At 27.4% G+C, this 15,779-nt stretch overlaps 3 protein-coding genes across 4 annotated transcripts; 1 reads left to right on the top strand and 2 right to left on the bottom strand.

Annotated features, from left to right (window-relative positions):
* Nucleotides 1-217: 217 nt before the first annotated feature.
* Nucleotides 218-4,967, top strand: LOC122850834 (neurotactin). The gene is made up of 3 exons (XM_044149899.1): nt 218-421; nt 2,108-2,349; nt 2,764-4,967. Exons 2-3 carry the CDS (start codon nt 2,125-2,127, stop codon nt 4,792-4,794), a joined length of 2,256 nt encoding a protein of 751 aa, XP_044005834.1. The 5' UTR covers nt 218-421; nt 2,108-2,124; the 3' UTR covers nt 4,795-4,967.
* Nucleotides 4,968-6,091: 1,124 nt separating this feature from the next.
* On the bottom strand, nt 6,092-7,235 carry LOC122850812 (L-xylulose reductase). Its single transcript, XM_044149881.1, has 4 exons — nt 7,119-7,235; nt 6,618-7,047; nt 6,394-6,542; nt 6,092-6,298 (listed from the first exon to the last, which is right to left on the bottom strand). Exons 1-4 carry the CDS (start codon nt 7,168-7,170, stop codon nt 6,195-6,197), a joined length of 735 nt encoding a protein of 244 aa, XP_044005816.1. The 5' UTR covers nt 7,171-7,235; the 3' UTR covers nt 6,092-6,194.
* A 39-nt stretch (nt 7,236-7,274) lies between these two features.
* On the bottom strand, nt 7,275-11,919 carry LOC122850792 (erythroid differentiation-related factor 1). Of its 2 annotated transcripts, XM_044149870.1 has the most exons (3): nt 11,588-11,919; nt 7,890-11,523; nt 7,275-7,717 (listed from the first exon to the last, which is right to left on the bottom strand). In XM_044149870.1, the coding sequence occupies exons 2-3, from the start codon at nt 11,369-11,371 to the stop codon at nt 7,567-7,569; spliced, it is 3,633 nt and encodes a 1,210-aa protein (XP_044005805.1). In that variant the 5' UTR covers nt 11,372-11,523; nt 11,588-11,919; the 3' UTR covers nt 7,275-7,566. The 2 variants fall into 2 exon arrangements, with proteins under 2 accessions (XP_044005805.1, XP_044005798.1); XM_044149863.1 differs by having other exon boundaries at nt 7,890-11,905.
* Nucleotides 11,920-15,779: the final 3,860 nt, after the last annotated feature.

Genomic DNA, 15,779 nt, shown 5'->3' with positions numbered 1-15,779 from the left:
CAGCAAACATTGGTTGAATATTTAATTTAATCAATTGACTTATTTTGATATTTCGATTGTCGAAAACGAACGATGGCTTGGATGGCTTTTTTAAACTCGCAATTTTACCAACTATATAATGATGTACGCATGCGTATTAAATGATTTTCGCCTAAGGGGGGCAAAACCCATAAAGGGGCAAAAAAAATATATATATATTGAAAAAAAGCTACTTGAAGCAAGACAGTTGCGTCGTCGTAGTTGGTAAATAATATTGCTCTTATTTTATCGTCTGTTGAAATTTTTTTAATATCTTTTGTACATCAATTGTATGTAATTACATTACCAAAAAAGTGCTTTGAAAAATTTAATTTCAAAATTATTAACATACAACCGAGAACTCCAATTCACACGGATTTTTTTTTTTTTTTTCATTAATAAGGTATGTAGTAAAATTGATAATACAAATAATTTTTTTTTTTTTTTTAAATATTCAAGTGAAAATTTTGAGTACAAAAATTAATTGTCTATTTATTTATTTTTTATTATAAATTATTTTTATATTACTCGAAAATAGTTGAAAAAATTTGAAATTAAAAATATTGTTATACGTTAAAATAAAATTTATGCATGAATTAAATTTTTGTTTAAGTTTAAATAATAATATTTATTTATTATCTATAAATAAAAAAAGAGGAGTGTTCAGGAAGTGTCATGCCTTAGCGACGCCGGCATCGGATAACAACTCCAAAACAATAAAACTTGCAATTTTTCTGAATCCCAATAACCAGTATTTATTTACAATTTAGAAAATTAAAAAGACAATATTTAAATCAATATAAACTCAGATTAAAAAAATTAAATAATGCCTGAGTAATTGTATTTTTTTAATTTACTCCAAAATTTATATATAGGTATATATACACATATATTTACTTCAAAAAAAAAAATAAATGCAGCTTGGAAACAAAATTCTAAAAATGCTTTTGCATTTTTTTTCGCTTGTAAATTTACTTATTTTTATTTCATGACCAAGGGTAGATTGTGTAGTATATATACAAAGAGGGAAAGAGGGACAAAGAGGGTTGGAGTTTTTCGATCGATTGTGAAGCCTGTAGGGTGTTATATGTATTTCGGGGGGTATCGCCTTGTGGTGAGCGCATTATATGCGGTTTTTTTTTATTACGTATGATTTTCATTATGATTATTACTCAAGTTTTTTTTTTTGTTATTTCCTATATTTGCTTGAATATTTTTCATTTGACTACATCCAAATACACACATTAATGGTAGTTAGGCATATTAATATTTGGGGGCTGTATTGTTTGGCGTGTGAATGATGACGATTGGGGGGAAAAATAAATAAAAAAAAAAAGTTGCATTACATCCCCCATGTCGGTTGACAGCCAGGCACTACCAAGTACCTAAAGTTTTGTCGTTTAACAGAAACGGTATATTGTAACACGTGTGGTAGACATCTGTCTATTTTTTTTTTTTTTATTTATACCCTATTCTGGTATTCTGGTATTCATCAAATAAAGAAAGAGACAAATAAATGCCCTTAAATATCGCCCATTAAGTCTTATCATATTTCACGTATTTTTTTTTTTTAATTTTATATACTTATATTATTTTTTGTAGAAACATGCTAAACCACTTGAAAATTTGAAGACCCTCTATTTCAATAAATTTTTAATGTACTTAAAACTATATAATAATATCACTAATATGATTTAATTTAAATAATGTTAAACTTAAAAATAAAACGACACAAGAAAAATATTATTTTAATTTATTCATAGTAAAAATTTTTACTGAATTTTATATTTAAATATATTTATCAAATTTTAAATATATTGAAATAATAAAAAATTTAAATGATTTGCAATTTAAAGTTATTAAATGATTGAAAAAAACAAAAAACATTATATTTTGTTAAAAATTTTGTTCAATCAATTTCAATTAATTAAAATAAAAAATTTCTAAATTTTTATTAAATTATCATTATTAACAAAACTAACAAAATTTTATATTAAACAAAAAAAAAAAAAAACAAAATACACTTTCTCTTGATTGTTTTAAAAAAAAAATATATCCACTAATAAATGAGTATTTTTTTCTTTCTCAGATAAATTAGCGACAAAAATGAGTCAGACCGTACAAGATAAAGAAGCAAATATGGATAAAAAAGAAATTGCAGATGAAGAACGTGAAAAAATGTTAAACGAGGAAAACATGGAACTACATGGAAAAATGGAACCATTGAACATTGAGAGTGAAGGAGAAGAACAAAAACCTAAACGTAAAATTCCCATTGGTGGAATAAAGATGCCTGGTTTTTGTCGTACAAAAAGCAAGGAGCTTGGCAAGGTACACACTTATGTTTATACAGTACATGCGTATGCATTTTAAGTTGAATGAGAACATTTGAAATAAAACCGGATCGATGGACAGCTGCAAAGCTTGACGTCATTCTTTATTTTTTAACTTGATTCAAAAAAAAATTTTTTTTTTTTTGCAATTTGTCGGGGTAAAATTCACGTTCTTATATACTATCACACATACTTATGCATTAACTTCATTATTTGAAATTAAATTTATAACATATATTTTATATAAAAATTAAAAAATATTTAAAATAATGATTGATGTTTATATTTTTGTTTCTCTTTCTTCTCACTTTAAAATAACTTGAAAAATATAAAATTTGTAAATTTTTTAAAAATACTTTTAAAAAAATCTAAAAATAAAATATAACTTTTTTATTTTTATATTTTACAACAGGAAGATGGTATAAAAACATCTGAATCAACTGCTGACACTGCAACTGAGGCATTAACTCCAAAAGAAGATAATAACTCAACATCAGCAACAAATGAAACTAAAAAAGATGGTAAATTAAATCTTCTTAATGCTATAAGGCTACCAATTGTAACAGCTGTATCATCATTTCCAACATTAAAACGTAATAAACAACAAAATGATGCTGAAATGGGTAAAGTTGGATTAGCAAGTGCAGGGGAAACACTTGATAGTCCTACAACTGATGATAAAAATCAAATAAATGATGATGGAATGGAAACAGTACGTTTAGATGGTAATGTTGATAATAATGACGATCAACAGCCATCGAAAAATTATCCACTATATGAATTTATTGAGGTAGCAAAAAGAAATCGTTTTATAACTGGTGCTATTATTGGTATAATTTTACTAGGAATAATAATAATAAGTATTGCATGTACTGGCCCACAAAGAATTGCCATTATGCCATTAAAAGATGGTAAATATATGGAAGCTGTAACACTTTGTGGACGCGTACAAGGTATTCTTGAAGATGGTGGTTTTGCATTTCGTGGTATACCATATGCTGTACCACCAATTGGACCAAATCGCTGGCGTCCAGCTGAACCAATGCGTCGTATACAACAATGTTGGAATGGTACATATCTTGCTTATAATTCATCTAATATGTGTATACAACGTGATACAAATGGTAAAATATATGGTAATGAAGATTGTCTTTATCTCGATGTCTTTACACCACAAGTTAGATATGATACACCATTACCAGTTGTTATTATGATTGGTGCTGAAACAATGAGTGGTGGTTCACCTGGTATATTACAACCATCAGCAAAACTTTCAAAAGTACGTGATATGGTATTTGTTAGACCAAATTTTCGTATGGGTGTTTTTGGTTTTTTAGCAGCAAAACCATTATCAAGATCAACTCATTTACCAACATCTGGTAATTATGGATTATCTGATATTGTTGCTGTATTAAAATGGGTACAATTAAATATACAACATTTTGGTGGTGATAGATCAGCTGTAACTGTTTGGGGACATCGTGCCGGTGGTACACTTGTTACAAGTTTATTAGCAGCATCAAAATTAATTAATGTCATAAATCATGCACATCCAAAAGGTTCAGAATTATTTTCACGTGCATGGATATCAAGTCCAAGTATTGTATTACCAACAAAGGAACTATATGAAGCAGAAAATTTAGCTGAACCATTTTTACGTACATTAGGATGTTCTGATGCATTGTGTCTTAGAAATAAAACTACAAAAGATATTATGGATGCAGTACCATCAAATTGGTATGCAGTTGATTCAACACTTCCTGAATCACAAGAAGCATCAGATAATGATGATAATAATAAAAAAAAACATGAATGGCTTGTTTTAGATGGTGTTATATTACAAGAAAACCTTTATGATACATTAAAACAAAATGATGGATCAAAAATACGTATTGTTTTTGGTACAACAGCACATTCAGCAATACCATTAAGATTTAAAGATACAAATATAACAATGGATAATTTACAAATTGAAAAAATTGTTAAAGAATCATTATTAGGAACAATTGGTGTTGCTGATGAAGCATTAAAACGTTATAATTCAACAATAAAAGGTCTTGCTGGAATGATATCTGATATTCGTGTTGTATGTCCACTTTATAATTTAACATCTGTATTATCAAGGAATATATCATTTTATGTTGCAACACAAGCACGCGATGGTAATATGCACGCTGATAGTGACAGTGATGTTGCAGCAATTTTAGGCTCATACATATTAAAAACACCAGAGGCAAAAAGACATCAATCAGCTATACAACAGTTTTTCAATCAATTTGTATGGCATAATAGAATTATTGATGCAGCAAGTTCAAGTAATCCAGATAATCGTAATCGTCGTGTTATTGTTGTTGGACAAGATGTACTTCCAGAGTATGAATATCCAAATTGTGATTTTTGGATTAAAAAAAATATTGTGCCCAAATATGCTAGAATTGATTAAATAATCATTCAATTGTCCTTGAATTTTTTAATTAAAAAAATTCAATGAGTAATTTTTTTTTTTTTTTTTTTTAATGTACACATTCACTTTACTTAAATGCCCGAAAAAGGCATGAAGCCATTTTCAATTAATCAGTAAATAAAAATATATACATGAAAAAAAAAAAAAAAAAATAGACATACTCACACTTTCAAACACGATAAGGTGAATGAGACCAACTTTTTTTTTTTTTTTTAAATTTAAATGTTTAAAAAATAAAAAATAAAAGTAAATTTTTTATACTAAAAATATTTATAAAAAAATTTCATAATAATATTGGCACTGTAATGATAAAAAAAATATAAAAAAATTTATTATGAAAATTTACGATTCGAATAAATTATTTAAATAAAATGGAAAAAAATTTAATATTATAAATTTTATACATGTAATGATTAAATAGTCATGACCTTGCCATTTATTTGTATTCATAATCATTAATCAATAATTAATCGTAAAATACTGATTAATAATCAGTGATTATAAATTTTAAGCTAAAAGAAAGAAAAAAAAAACAATAAATGATTAGTTATGTTTATTATTTATTTAATTTACTATCAGCTCAGTCATTTATGAAAAGTTTCAATTATTATTATAAATAAAGAAAGAAAAATATTATTTGTGTGATAATGTGATAATTTAGATTTAAATGATAAGTCACAGTGTGAATAATTATTATGCATTTAAAAAAAAAAAAAGATATTCATACCTAAATATTAATATATTAATATAAATATTTTAAATATTTATATAAACGCATGTACATCATAATTGTATATGTATAGATTTTTAAGATTTTATACATTTATATATATGATGTAAATTAATTCGAATTGAAAACACTGAAAAAAATGTAATTAGTTTAAAGAGCATATGAATAAAGAAAATGTTTTTGAAAAAAGAAATAAAAAAAAAATGACTGATGTTTTACTTATTCTTATTACACATGAATTCTTAAACATGACAACCGTCTGATTGACAATTAAAAAAAAACTATTCATAAAAAAAATTGATTAATAATTGACCTAAACAAATGTCTACGCAAAAGCTTGTTATTTATAAAAGTCAATTATTAAAAAAAAAAATTAGACGAAACAATCTATTTGTAAACGTCGAATTAAATACATAGATAAATTTATATATTTATATATTTTTAATCTTGTGTATTTGAAAATTAATATTTAATAATTTATATTACAAAAGTATTAATTAAAAATAAAAATTATTACTTCACTTTTTAGATAAAAGATAAAATCATAATATTTGGAAATTATTCAGAGTACAATTAATTTTTATTATTTTTATAATTTATAAAGTCGACAACAAATTTTTATTTTTTATCTGGTGTTGAGCTATCTTTCTTAAGTAGCTAAAAATCCTCCATCAACAGGTAATGCTACTCCTGTAATCATTGAGCTGCGATCACTCAAGAGATAAACTATAGCATCAACAACTTCATCAACTTCTATATTGGCAAAAAAATACATACATATATATATATATATACATTTATCAAAAGAACAAAAAAAAGCGAGTATTAAAAATGATAAATAAAACTACCAGCAAATCGTCCAAGTGGAATTTTATCAAGCATACTTTGGGATTTTTTTGGATCATCCCAACCAAGTCGTCCCATTGCAGTCATAACGACAGTTGGGTTCACGGAATTGACTCGTATATTGTAGACTCCAAGTTCTAAAGCCATTGATCTAAATAAAAAATTTATAATAATCATAAATAAAAAGAAAAACTTTGGTTAAATAAAAAATATCATCATTTTTTACTTAGTCAACATATCAACAGCCCCCTTGGAAGCACAATAAATTGAATGGTCTTTTAAAGCCGCAACGCTTGCTTGCGATGAAACATTAACAATACTACCGTGAATTTTCCTTTCAATCATATCACCAGAAATTATCTGTGAAATATTGAATATCGCTTTGACATTTACATTCATTGTTAAGTCAAATTGTTTCTCTGATAATTTTAAAAATGGTCCAAGACATGCTACACCAGCATTGTTGACTAACATATCAATAGGTAAAATTTTTTCAATAGCTGTTCTTGTTGTATTCCAATCTACTAAATCAACTGATATTATTTCAATAGTTGAATCTTCATTTTTAAGTGTTTTTAAAAATTCTAATCTTTTTGATAATGCAAATACTTTTCCTTTATACTTCGCAAGACGAAGAGCCAAGTCTCTGCCAATTCCTTGAATAAATAATAATAAATTTGTAAATTAGTTATTAATATTAATTTAATATGATTATCGACTAATTTACCTTGACCGGCACCGGTGACTAATATTCGTTTGCCTTCAAAACATATATTCATTTTTTATTTTAAATGATAACTGAATGAAGATCTGAGGCGTACTGAATTAATTAAATTTTTTGCATTGGGTGTATGTGTATGTTCATGAACATCTGTGACCTTCGTTGCCATCACTACTTCTCCCCAACTTTACTATCGTCATAAGAGATTAACAACTCATTTTATTTGCCATCACTACTTCTCCCCAACTTTACTATCGTCATAAGAGATTAACAACTTAAATTTTATTTTTTAATTTTTATTTTTAAAATGAACTTTTGTACACTTTTAAAGCAACACTTTTTTATAATAACACTTATTAGATATAAATATAAATATATATATGTAAATTATAAATATTTACAGTAAGTAAACTTATTATCATATAGAAAAAAAAAAAAAAAAAAAAATTGTATTTTATACTGATTCTTGATAATTTTGGAGTTGTAAGTTTATATCTTTAATCAAATGAATCATGTGCTCAAGCAATGATGAATTAGTTTGACTTCCAGGTGTTCTTAAGCTTCGACTGTAACATTTTTTATAAACCTCAGCGAGATTTTCATATCTGAAAAAGAAAAAAAATAAAATATAATTTCAAAAAAATGTAAAAGAATCAAAAGTATCAAGTTAAAAAAAGAATTAAAAATTGAGAGGTATATCAAGTGATAAATTATTGATTTAACGGTAAAAAAAGTAAATAAAAGTTCTATTTAATTTATAAAAATAAAAATACTTACTCTTTTTTTTTGTTGGGTATTGAATTTTTTCCAAGGCATAATTTTGTTAATGATCTGAGTAAAAATTGCAATCTTTGTTCCATCAAAAGAATTAATTTTTCAGTTTCATTATCAATATCAATGTCTTTTTGTGTATCATCATCTTTTTTATCATGATTTTTATTTATTTTATTTTTTTCAAGTATAATTTCAAGTATTTCTTGACATTGAATTATTAAATCAAGTCCATTTTGATATGATTTTAATTTACTTGTAAATAAGCCAGTCGTTTGTGCTTGTTGTTCAGCAAGTGCAACTCTTTCAAGTTGTATTGTTAAATATTCGATTGGTTGTTCAAGTGAAAACATTAATTTTGATGCTTTTTCATAATAAAGTTTACATAATTGTAGACTTGTTTTACGTTTAATATTATCAGTATCAGTATCAAGTTCACGATAAACACGATGATAAAGTGATGCAAGACGATGTTGTATTGTTGCAGCACGAAATTGATAAACTGGTTGTCTTGGTCCTGGATTTTCAGTATCGCAATGTTTTAATGCTTTTTGAAATATTTCAACAACTTCTTTTTCTAATTCATCTTCAGTTTTATTACCAGGTATTGGATAATCTTGTAATAATGTTGCCATTGTAAATAATGTTGTTGATAAATCCCAATTAACAGTATCCCAAATTGATGAATTTGTTTTTCTATTACCAAGTATTTGTAATGCTTTTTGATAACTATGTAATGCTTTATTATAAAAATGACGTTCTTCTGTTTGTTTATTAACATTAATATGAGCGCAGAGACGCATTAATCTACCAGTATTTGAATGTAATAATGCTAAATTTGCTTCATCTTCAACTGATTCAAATGCTTTAACACCATACTCCAAATGTTTTAATGATTTTGTTAATAATGAATTAACATTTTTATTATCTTCATTATTATCAATTTTATTTTTATCATTATCATCATCATCATTATTTGTTTCTTGTTGATATTTTAAACTTGCTTGATTCATATATAATACACCCAATTCATTGTGAACATTACCAAGTCTTCGTAATAAATTTTTTTTATCAATATCAGCTGGTTCAAGTGATAACGCTTTTTCATAACATTTATATGCTACAATTAAACTTTCTTCAATACTTATTAATGCTCTATCAAGTAATTCAGCACCATTCATATCTAAATCATCTTTTTCAATTGTTAAAATTTCAATAATTATTTTATCTTCAACTTCATCACTTGTTGTAAATAATTTTTGATGGTTATCAATATTTTTCCAATCTTGAACAATCATTAAACAACAATCACCAGCTCTACCCAATGAATAGCTTATTAATTTATCATTTTTTAAACCACAAAAAATTTCAAGTATTTTTTGACATTTTAATACTTTAAGTATATATTTTAATGATGAGCCAAATTTTTGTTTTGTATATTCATATTCAGCTAATACAGCAAATATTAATGATGCTTTTTCATAAAGTAAAGTTTTTAAATGTGATTTCCAACTTAAATTATCACTTTTTTTTGGTGCTTGCCATGTTGGTAAAGCTTCACCTTTTGGTTTACATAATAATGCTTTTGGACTTGTATCAACAACACTTAATTCATCATTATTTTTTTTATTTAATTTTTTTTTTTGTTGTTTTTTTGATGTTTTTGTTGGTGTTTGTTGTTTATTATTATTTGAAGAATTTTTATTATTATTTAATGTATAATAAGGCATAGGAATTGCTTCAAATGGTTTTGCAGTATTTTGTTTTTCTTCTTTATATTTATTGTTATTATAATTGCCTTCTTCAATATTAATTATTGGAAAATATGATAAACATTCAAGACCATTGACAACATGTTCAAGTGCTTCATGACAACGTTCTGGTATTGATCCACTAACTGGTGGTGGTCGTATATATTTAAAATCATTACGTTCAGTTGTTTCTTTTAAATAAGCTAATGTTAATGATTTTATTGTTGCACTTGCTTTACCTTCATTTTCCATACAATTATTAATATCATCAAATTCATATTCAGCATTTTCATTTTGTTGACAAATATCATCTTCTTTTTGTTGTTGTTGCTGTTGTTGTTTTTGTTTTTCAACAACAATGGGTTTTGCTGGATCAGTATCAGCTGGTATATAAAGATCAGATAACATATAATGTGCTGATGTTACTATTTGTGGATATTTTTCACGATTTAATAATTGTATACAATTTTTTAATAATATTCTTATTGTACCCAAATGTCCTTGACTACCATCTGATGAATATTTCATATTTCTAGCAACTCTGTATAACAACATTGCAACTGGGACAGTAAATGGATTTTGTTCTTTATCATCAGATGTATCTGAGCACAATGAAGTTAAATCATAAAGTTTAACAACATCATCATCTTTACCTTTAAATAGCCAATATGTATGTCCAGCTTTTGTTGCATTATTTTTTAAAAAACTTAATATATTTTGGGCAACATCACGTATTACTTTTGGACTAAAATTTGCATTATTTAAATTTGGCAAATCTTCAGTTTTTATTAGCTCATATTTTTGTACAATACCATCAAGATGATAACACATTATAACTTCTGGTACATTACACATTAAATTATCAAGCCAATAATCAATTCCAGTTAATACATTTATTGGTTTATTCATATCACGAAGTTTAAGACTAATACATGGATGTGTTTGTCCACCAAATATTGGCATATCTGTACCAATTAACATTTGTATATTTTCAAATGTCCAAACAACATTACGAGCAAAATTACGACTTTTTGTTGGATCAGGTAAATTATCTTCTAAATTTGGCTCTGGTAAAACAGGCTCTAAACATTTATTTTTTAAATCTAATTCACAATTTTTTGTTTTATCATTATCAATTTTAATTTCTTCTTTTTCATTATCAGACAAATTTTGTACTAAGGAATGATATAAAAATTTTGATACAAGATTTTTTTGTTGTAATAAATCACGTGTATTTGCTGGTTTATAAAAAAGACGTTTTTTTTGTTTATCATCATTATTATGTATAATATGTTCGTAAAAAAATTTTTTTAACCATTCCCAATCACTTTCAGCTTGACGTAATAAATATTTTTGTATATCAAAATCATCAATTAATATTGTATTTTCAATTCTATGTACCATCATTGATACAGCACTTTGGCTATAAGGTATTTTTAATAATTTTTTTATATTTTCAGCATCAGATACAACATCAACTTCACCAACACAATCTGGAAACATATGAGCCATTCGAAAACTTGAAAATCCAGTACTTTGTAGCCAGACACTTTGTAATCCATAACTGTCAGCTGAACTACTCAACCAATTACTTGGTGGATGATTCAAATCTGTATTACATTGTAATTGTGTAAATGTTGCTGGTTTTTGTATTGCTGAATATTTAACAACTGCTGTTGATTTAACTGGTTTCATGGTTTTGCTGTTATCTGACAAATAATCGTCTGATTGATTCATATTTATATTTAAATATCAAGCTCTATTATATATTCACTCAGGTTTCTGTATACGAATTGAAATTTTATCAACACTTGTCTAAACAATAATATTATATATTCATATATCTCATCAAATTAATAGTTAACTTTTTTTTTTTTTGTTTATCTTCGCTAAAAATAATTAACAATAACTCAATAACTTGACAATGCTTTTTTTTGAGTAACTACAACTTACTTGTTTGATATTTTTAGACTACTTTTCTGTTTAAAATGACATCACACTTTTGTTTTGATGTTGTAGAATATTCCAAGCAGGACTCTTCTAGAATTTTCTGGAAAATATCCTTCTTTAATACACAGCAAAACTGAACAGTATTAAAATTTCATATATTAAGTATTAATTTAAATTATTGAGTGATGTATATTTATAAAAATTTGAAGTATGAAAATTATAATTTATTTTTGATTGTTTTTTTTATTTTCATTATTTACTGCAAATCACTACATATTAGTACAAATTTTTCACTGATTCGTACATTCATATAAAAATCATAAACAGCTGTTTTTTTTCGCTATATATAGGGGAGAGTGGTCTAATATGAGCAGGGTGTTCAATATGAGCACCCTCCCTTTTTTCTAAATTAACAATAAATTATTATTTTTTTTTTTTGTTTAAATAATTATATTTTTATTGTTTTTTAACAAAAAGAACAATTTACCATCAAATTGACCTGTCAAAAATTTTTTTGGTTATGTTTTGACAACTTTATTAAATGAGCAATTTTTTTTTTTTTTTCTCTATTTTAATTTTTTTTTTTCAACACAGATGGCACGACGATGCAAAAATATGAATGAATCCAAACACCAAACTGCTCCATTGTTTTTTTTTTTTAATTTTAAATTTAGGGATTCAATGGATTTTCATTCGTTGATTGACAATCGTTGTTTTCATTCGTTGATTAATAATTATTGTAATTGTCCTCCATTACTCGTTTTATTTATTGTTACTCTTGTTGTAAATTGTTGTTACATGCGTTGTTGTATGGTTTTTTATTTATTTCTGCTTCTTTTGAAAATTAAAAATGGGTCGTTTCAAAAGAACAACAACTCGTCAAGACTGGGATCCAGTACAAATGGCAAGAGCTATTACTGATGTTGTTGATAATGAAAAATCGATTAAATCTACCGCTTTAAGGTATGGAATTGATAGATCAACATTATCTCGTCGAGTACAGATGTACAGATTGAATCCTGATTTAATTTTAGCGTGTGAAAAAGGTATGCTCTATTTCCTTGTTTTTATTTTGTTTTTTACACTATTTTTTGTCTGATAGATATTATCCTCTATTTATCATCATTGTGATAATGATATCAAACAGTGTTATAACTACATAATATTGTATCTTCTGTTACATGTATTCTTACATAACATTATTGATTTATCAACATTATTAACATTGTACCAAGTGGCATAATAGTTTACAACCACCTGGTACAATGGTGATACTGTTGATAAGTCAAGAATAAAAGTACATTTATCAGAGGATAAAATACTATCCAATTATATTACCATTTGCTATCATGAGAATATAAAAATATTTTATTTATTGTATTATTATTTTTTCTAGTGAATATTCTCATGATAGCAAATGGTAATATGAAACAGATAGTATTGACTACTCTGATAAATATGTACTGTCTTGACTTATCAACAATATCACCATTAATACCAGTGATTCACCAACTAAACAATATACCATAGGCCACAATGGTAATAATGATGATAAATCATCTCTTATAATTATAACACATGGTAAAATGGTGATAATGATGATAAATCATCACTTATAATTATAGGTATAACACTTTTGCCACAATGGTGATACTGATGATAAGTCAAGAATAAAAGTACATTTATTACAAAAATAAAACACTATTCAATTATATTTACCATTTTGCTATCATGAGGATATTTATTAGAAAAATAACAATACAATAAATAAAATATTTTTATATTCTCATGATAGCAAGTTGTAAAAAATAATTGGATAGTGTTTTATTTTGTAATAAATGTACTTTTAACGACTTATCATCAGTATCACCACCCTGAAGTGTTATACCTATAATTATAAGTGATGATTTATCATCATTATCACCATTTTACCATGTGTTATAATTATAAGAGATGATTTATCATCATTATTACCATTGTACCTAGTGGTATAATAGTTTACAACCACCTGGTACAATGGTGATACTGTTGATAAATCAAGAATACTTTATATGTACATAAAGATGGAATATTATCATGTTTTTTGATATTTTTATTTTAAACATGAGTTAGTATCAATCTTTAAATAAATTGCTAGTTTTATTTGCCAGTTTTTTAACTTCTTCTTTTTTTTTTTCTTGTTTTTGGTTGCTCTACAGGTTTAGGAAGTTATCAAACAATTTTCACTCCTATCCAAGAAAAAGAATTTAAAGACCACATTATCAAGGTTCAAGCACAGCTACGAGGGCTTGGATCCAAGCAGACACGAGTACTAGCTAACGTGGTGGCCGAAAAAAATAAAATCGTGACTCCTTGGACCGGGTCAGCTGGTAAGGACTGGTATCGAGGTTTTCGGGCACGTCATCCTGATCTTGTCCTTAGAAAGCCCGAGTCTGTGTCGATATATCGAGCCAGAGGATTCAACCAAGTTGTTGTAAATTGTTTTTGACTTGTTGGAAACAACAACAAAATATTGGAGCTGATGATGGTGAAGCTGTTGCAAAATTTCCACCAAATAGAATTTTAATATCGACGAAACTAGTCAGTCAGTTGACCCAAGACCGTCATCAAAATACTTTGTTTGAAGGTCAAAGACGATCAGATCAACTGACAACAATGACTTCGAACAGGAATACATAACCATCACCGTCTGTGTATCAGCATCAGGTGAACTGCTTTATGTTCATTTTTGGGAGGAAAAAAATGCACCCATCCTTGATTGCTGGTACAATGGAAGGTTCTTGGGGAACAGTCACTGAACGAGGATGGATGACAACTGAGACGTTTGGTGACTGGATTGAATGGTTCATCAAGTATACAAGACCAACAGCAGAAAGTCCAGTTCTGCTGATACTTGATGGACACGTCAGTCACTCCAAGAATCTAAAAGTGGCTAGGCTTGCTGCTGACAACCATTTGGCCATTTTATGCTTACCTCCACATACAACACACAGATTGCAGCCACTGGATGTAAGCATAATGAAGCCAGTCAGCAACGCCTATGCTGAAATTTCCACTGAAATGACACGGTCAGGACGAAGACTTCTCGAAAAAGACATTGCAAGAATTATGAGTCTTGCTCTTGAAAAAGCAGCTACACCAAAAAATATCAAAGCTGGATTCAGAGCAACTGGAATATGTCCTTTTAACAGGGACATATTTTCTGCAGCTGATTTTGCTCCAGCAGAGTTGTCTGAGCGACCAAATCCAGCTGCTGAGACTTTGAGCCGGTCAATGAGCAGTTTGTCAGTTGATGAAAACCCTCGTTTAAGTCAGCAATCACTCAACGACAACCATCAATCAACATCAGCAATACCAAACAGTCCACTCACTCAACGACAACCATCAATCCATCAACAATCATCAATTCACTCACAACAATCAACAACTCACTCAAAACAATCATCAACTCATCCACAATCATCAACAACTCACTCAAAACAATCATCAACTCATCCACAATCAACAACTCTACTCGCAACATTCATCAACTCATCACAATCATCAACAACTCACTCAAAACAATCATCAACTCATCACAATCAACAACTCTCTCACAACATTCATCAACTCACACAATCATCAACTCAGCAACGACAAACTAAGGCAAAAATCATCAACTGACAAACGACAAGCATCTGCAACACCATCAACATCAACATCAACTGGTACATCAACTGGTATATCAACTGGTACATCAACTGGTACATCAACTGGTATATCAACTGGTACATCAACTGGTACATCAACTGGTACATCAACTGGTACATCAAACCGTCCATTGTTTTGGTCAGGTCGTCCATCATATTATGATGATTCTGATGATGAAAGTACACCAAATAATAAAGGCTAACACTTTCATTTATCAGAGAAATACCATTGGAAAAAACAAAAATTAAATATTTCTATGGACACTGATCAAACTGGAGTTGGCCTGGCAGATCGTGAGAGGAAGTCGACCTCAAAGACAGACTGTACTTGTCACATCAGCAGAGTACATCAAAGAACTCAGATTGGAAGAAAAGAGAAAGAAAAAAAACAAAGAAAATATTGAAAAAAAATATAAAAAAAAGACAAAAAGAAAAGAACAGAAAAAGATGAAGTGAAGAAAGAAAGTGATGCTGAGTGCCTTGTATGTGAACAATTGTATTTAAAC

This window comes from Aphidius gifuensis, linkage group LG1, assembly GCF_014905175.1.
Source record: "Aphidius gifuensis isolate YNYX2018 linkage group LG1, ASM1490517v1, whole genome shotgun sequence".
Classification (NCBI taxonomy): Eukaryota; Metazoa; Arthropoda; class Insecta; order Hymenoptera; family Braconidae; genus Aphidius; species Aphidius gifuensis.
This window is presented reverse-complemented; position numbering and strand designations above follow the sequence as displayed.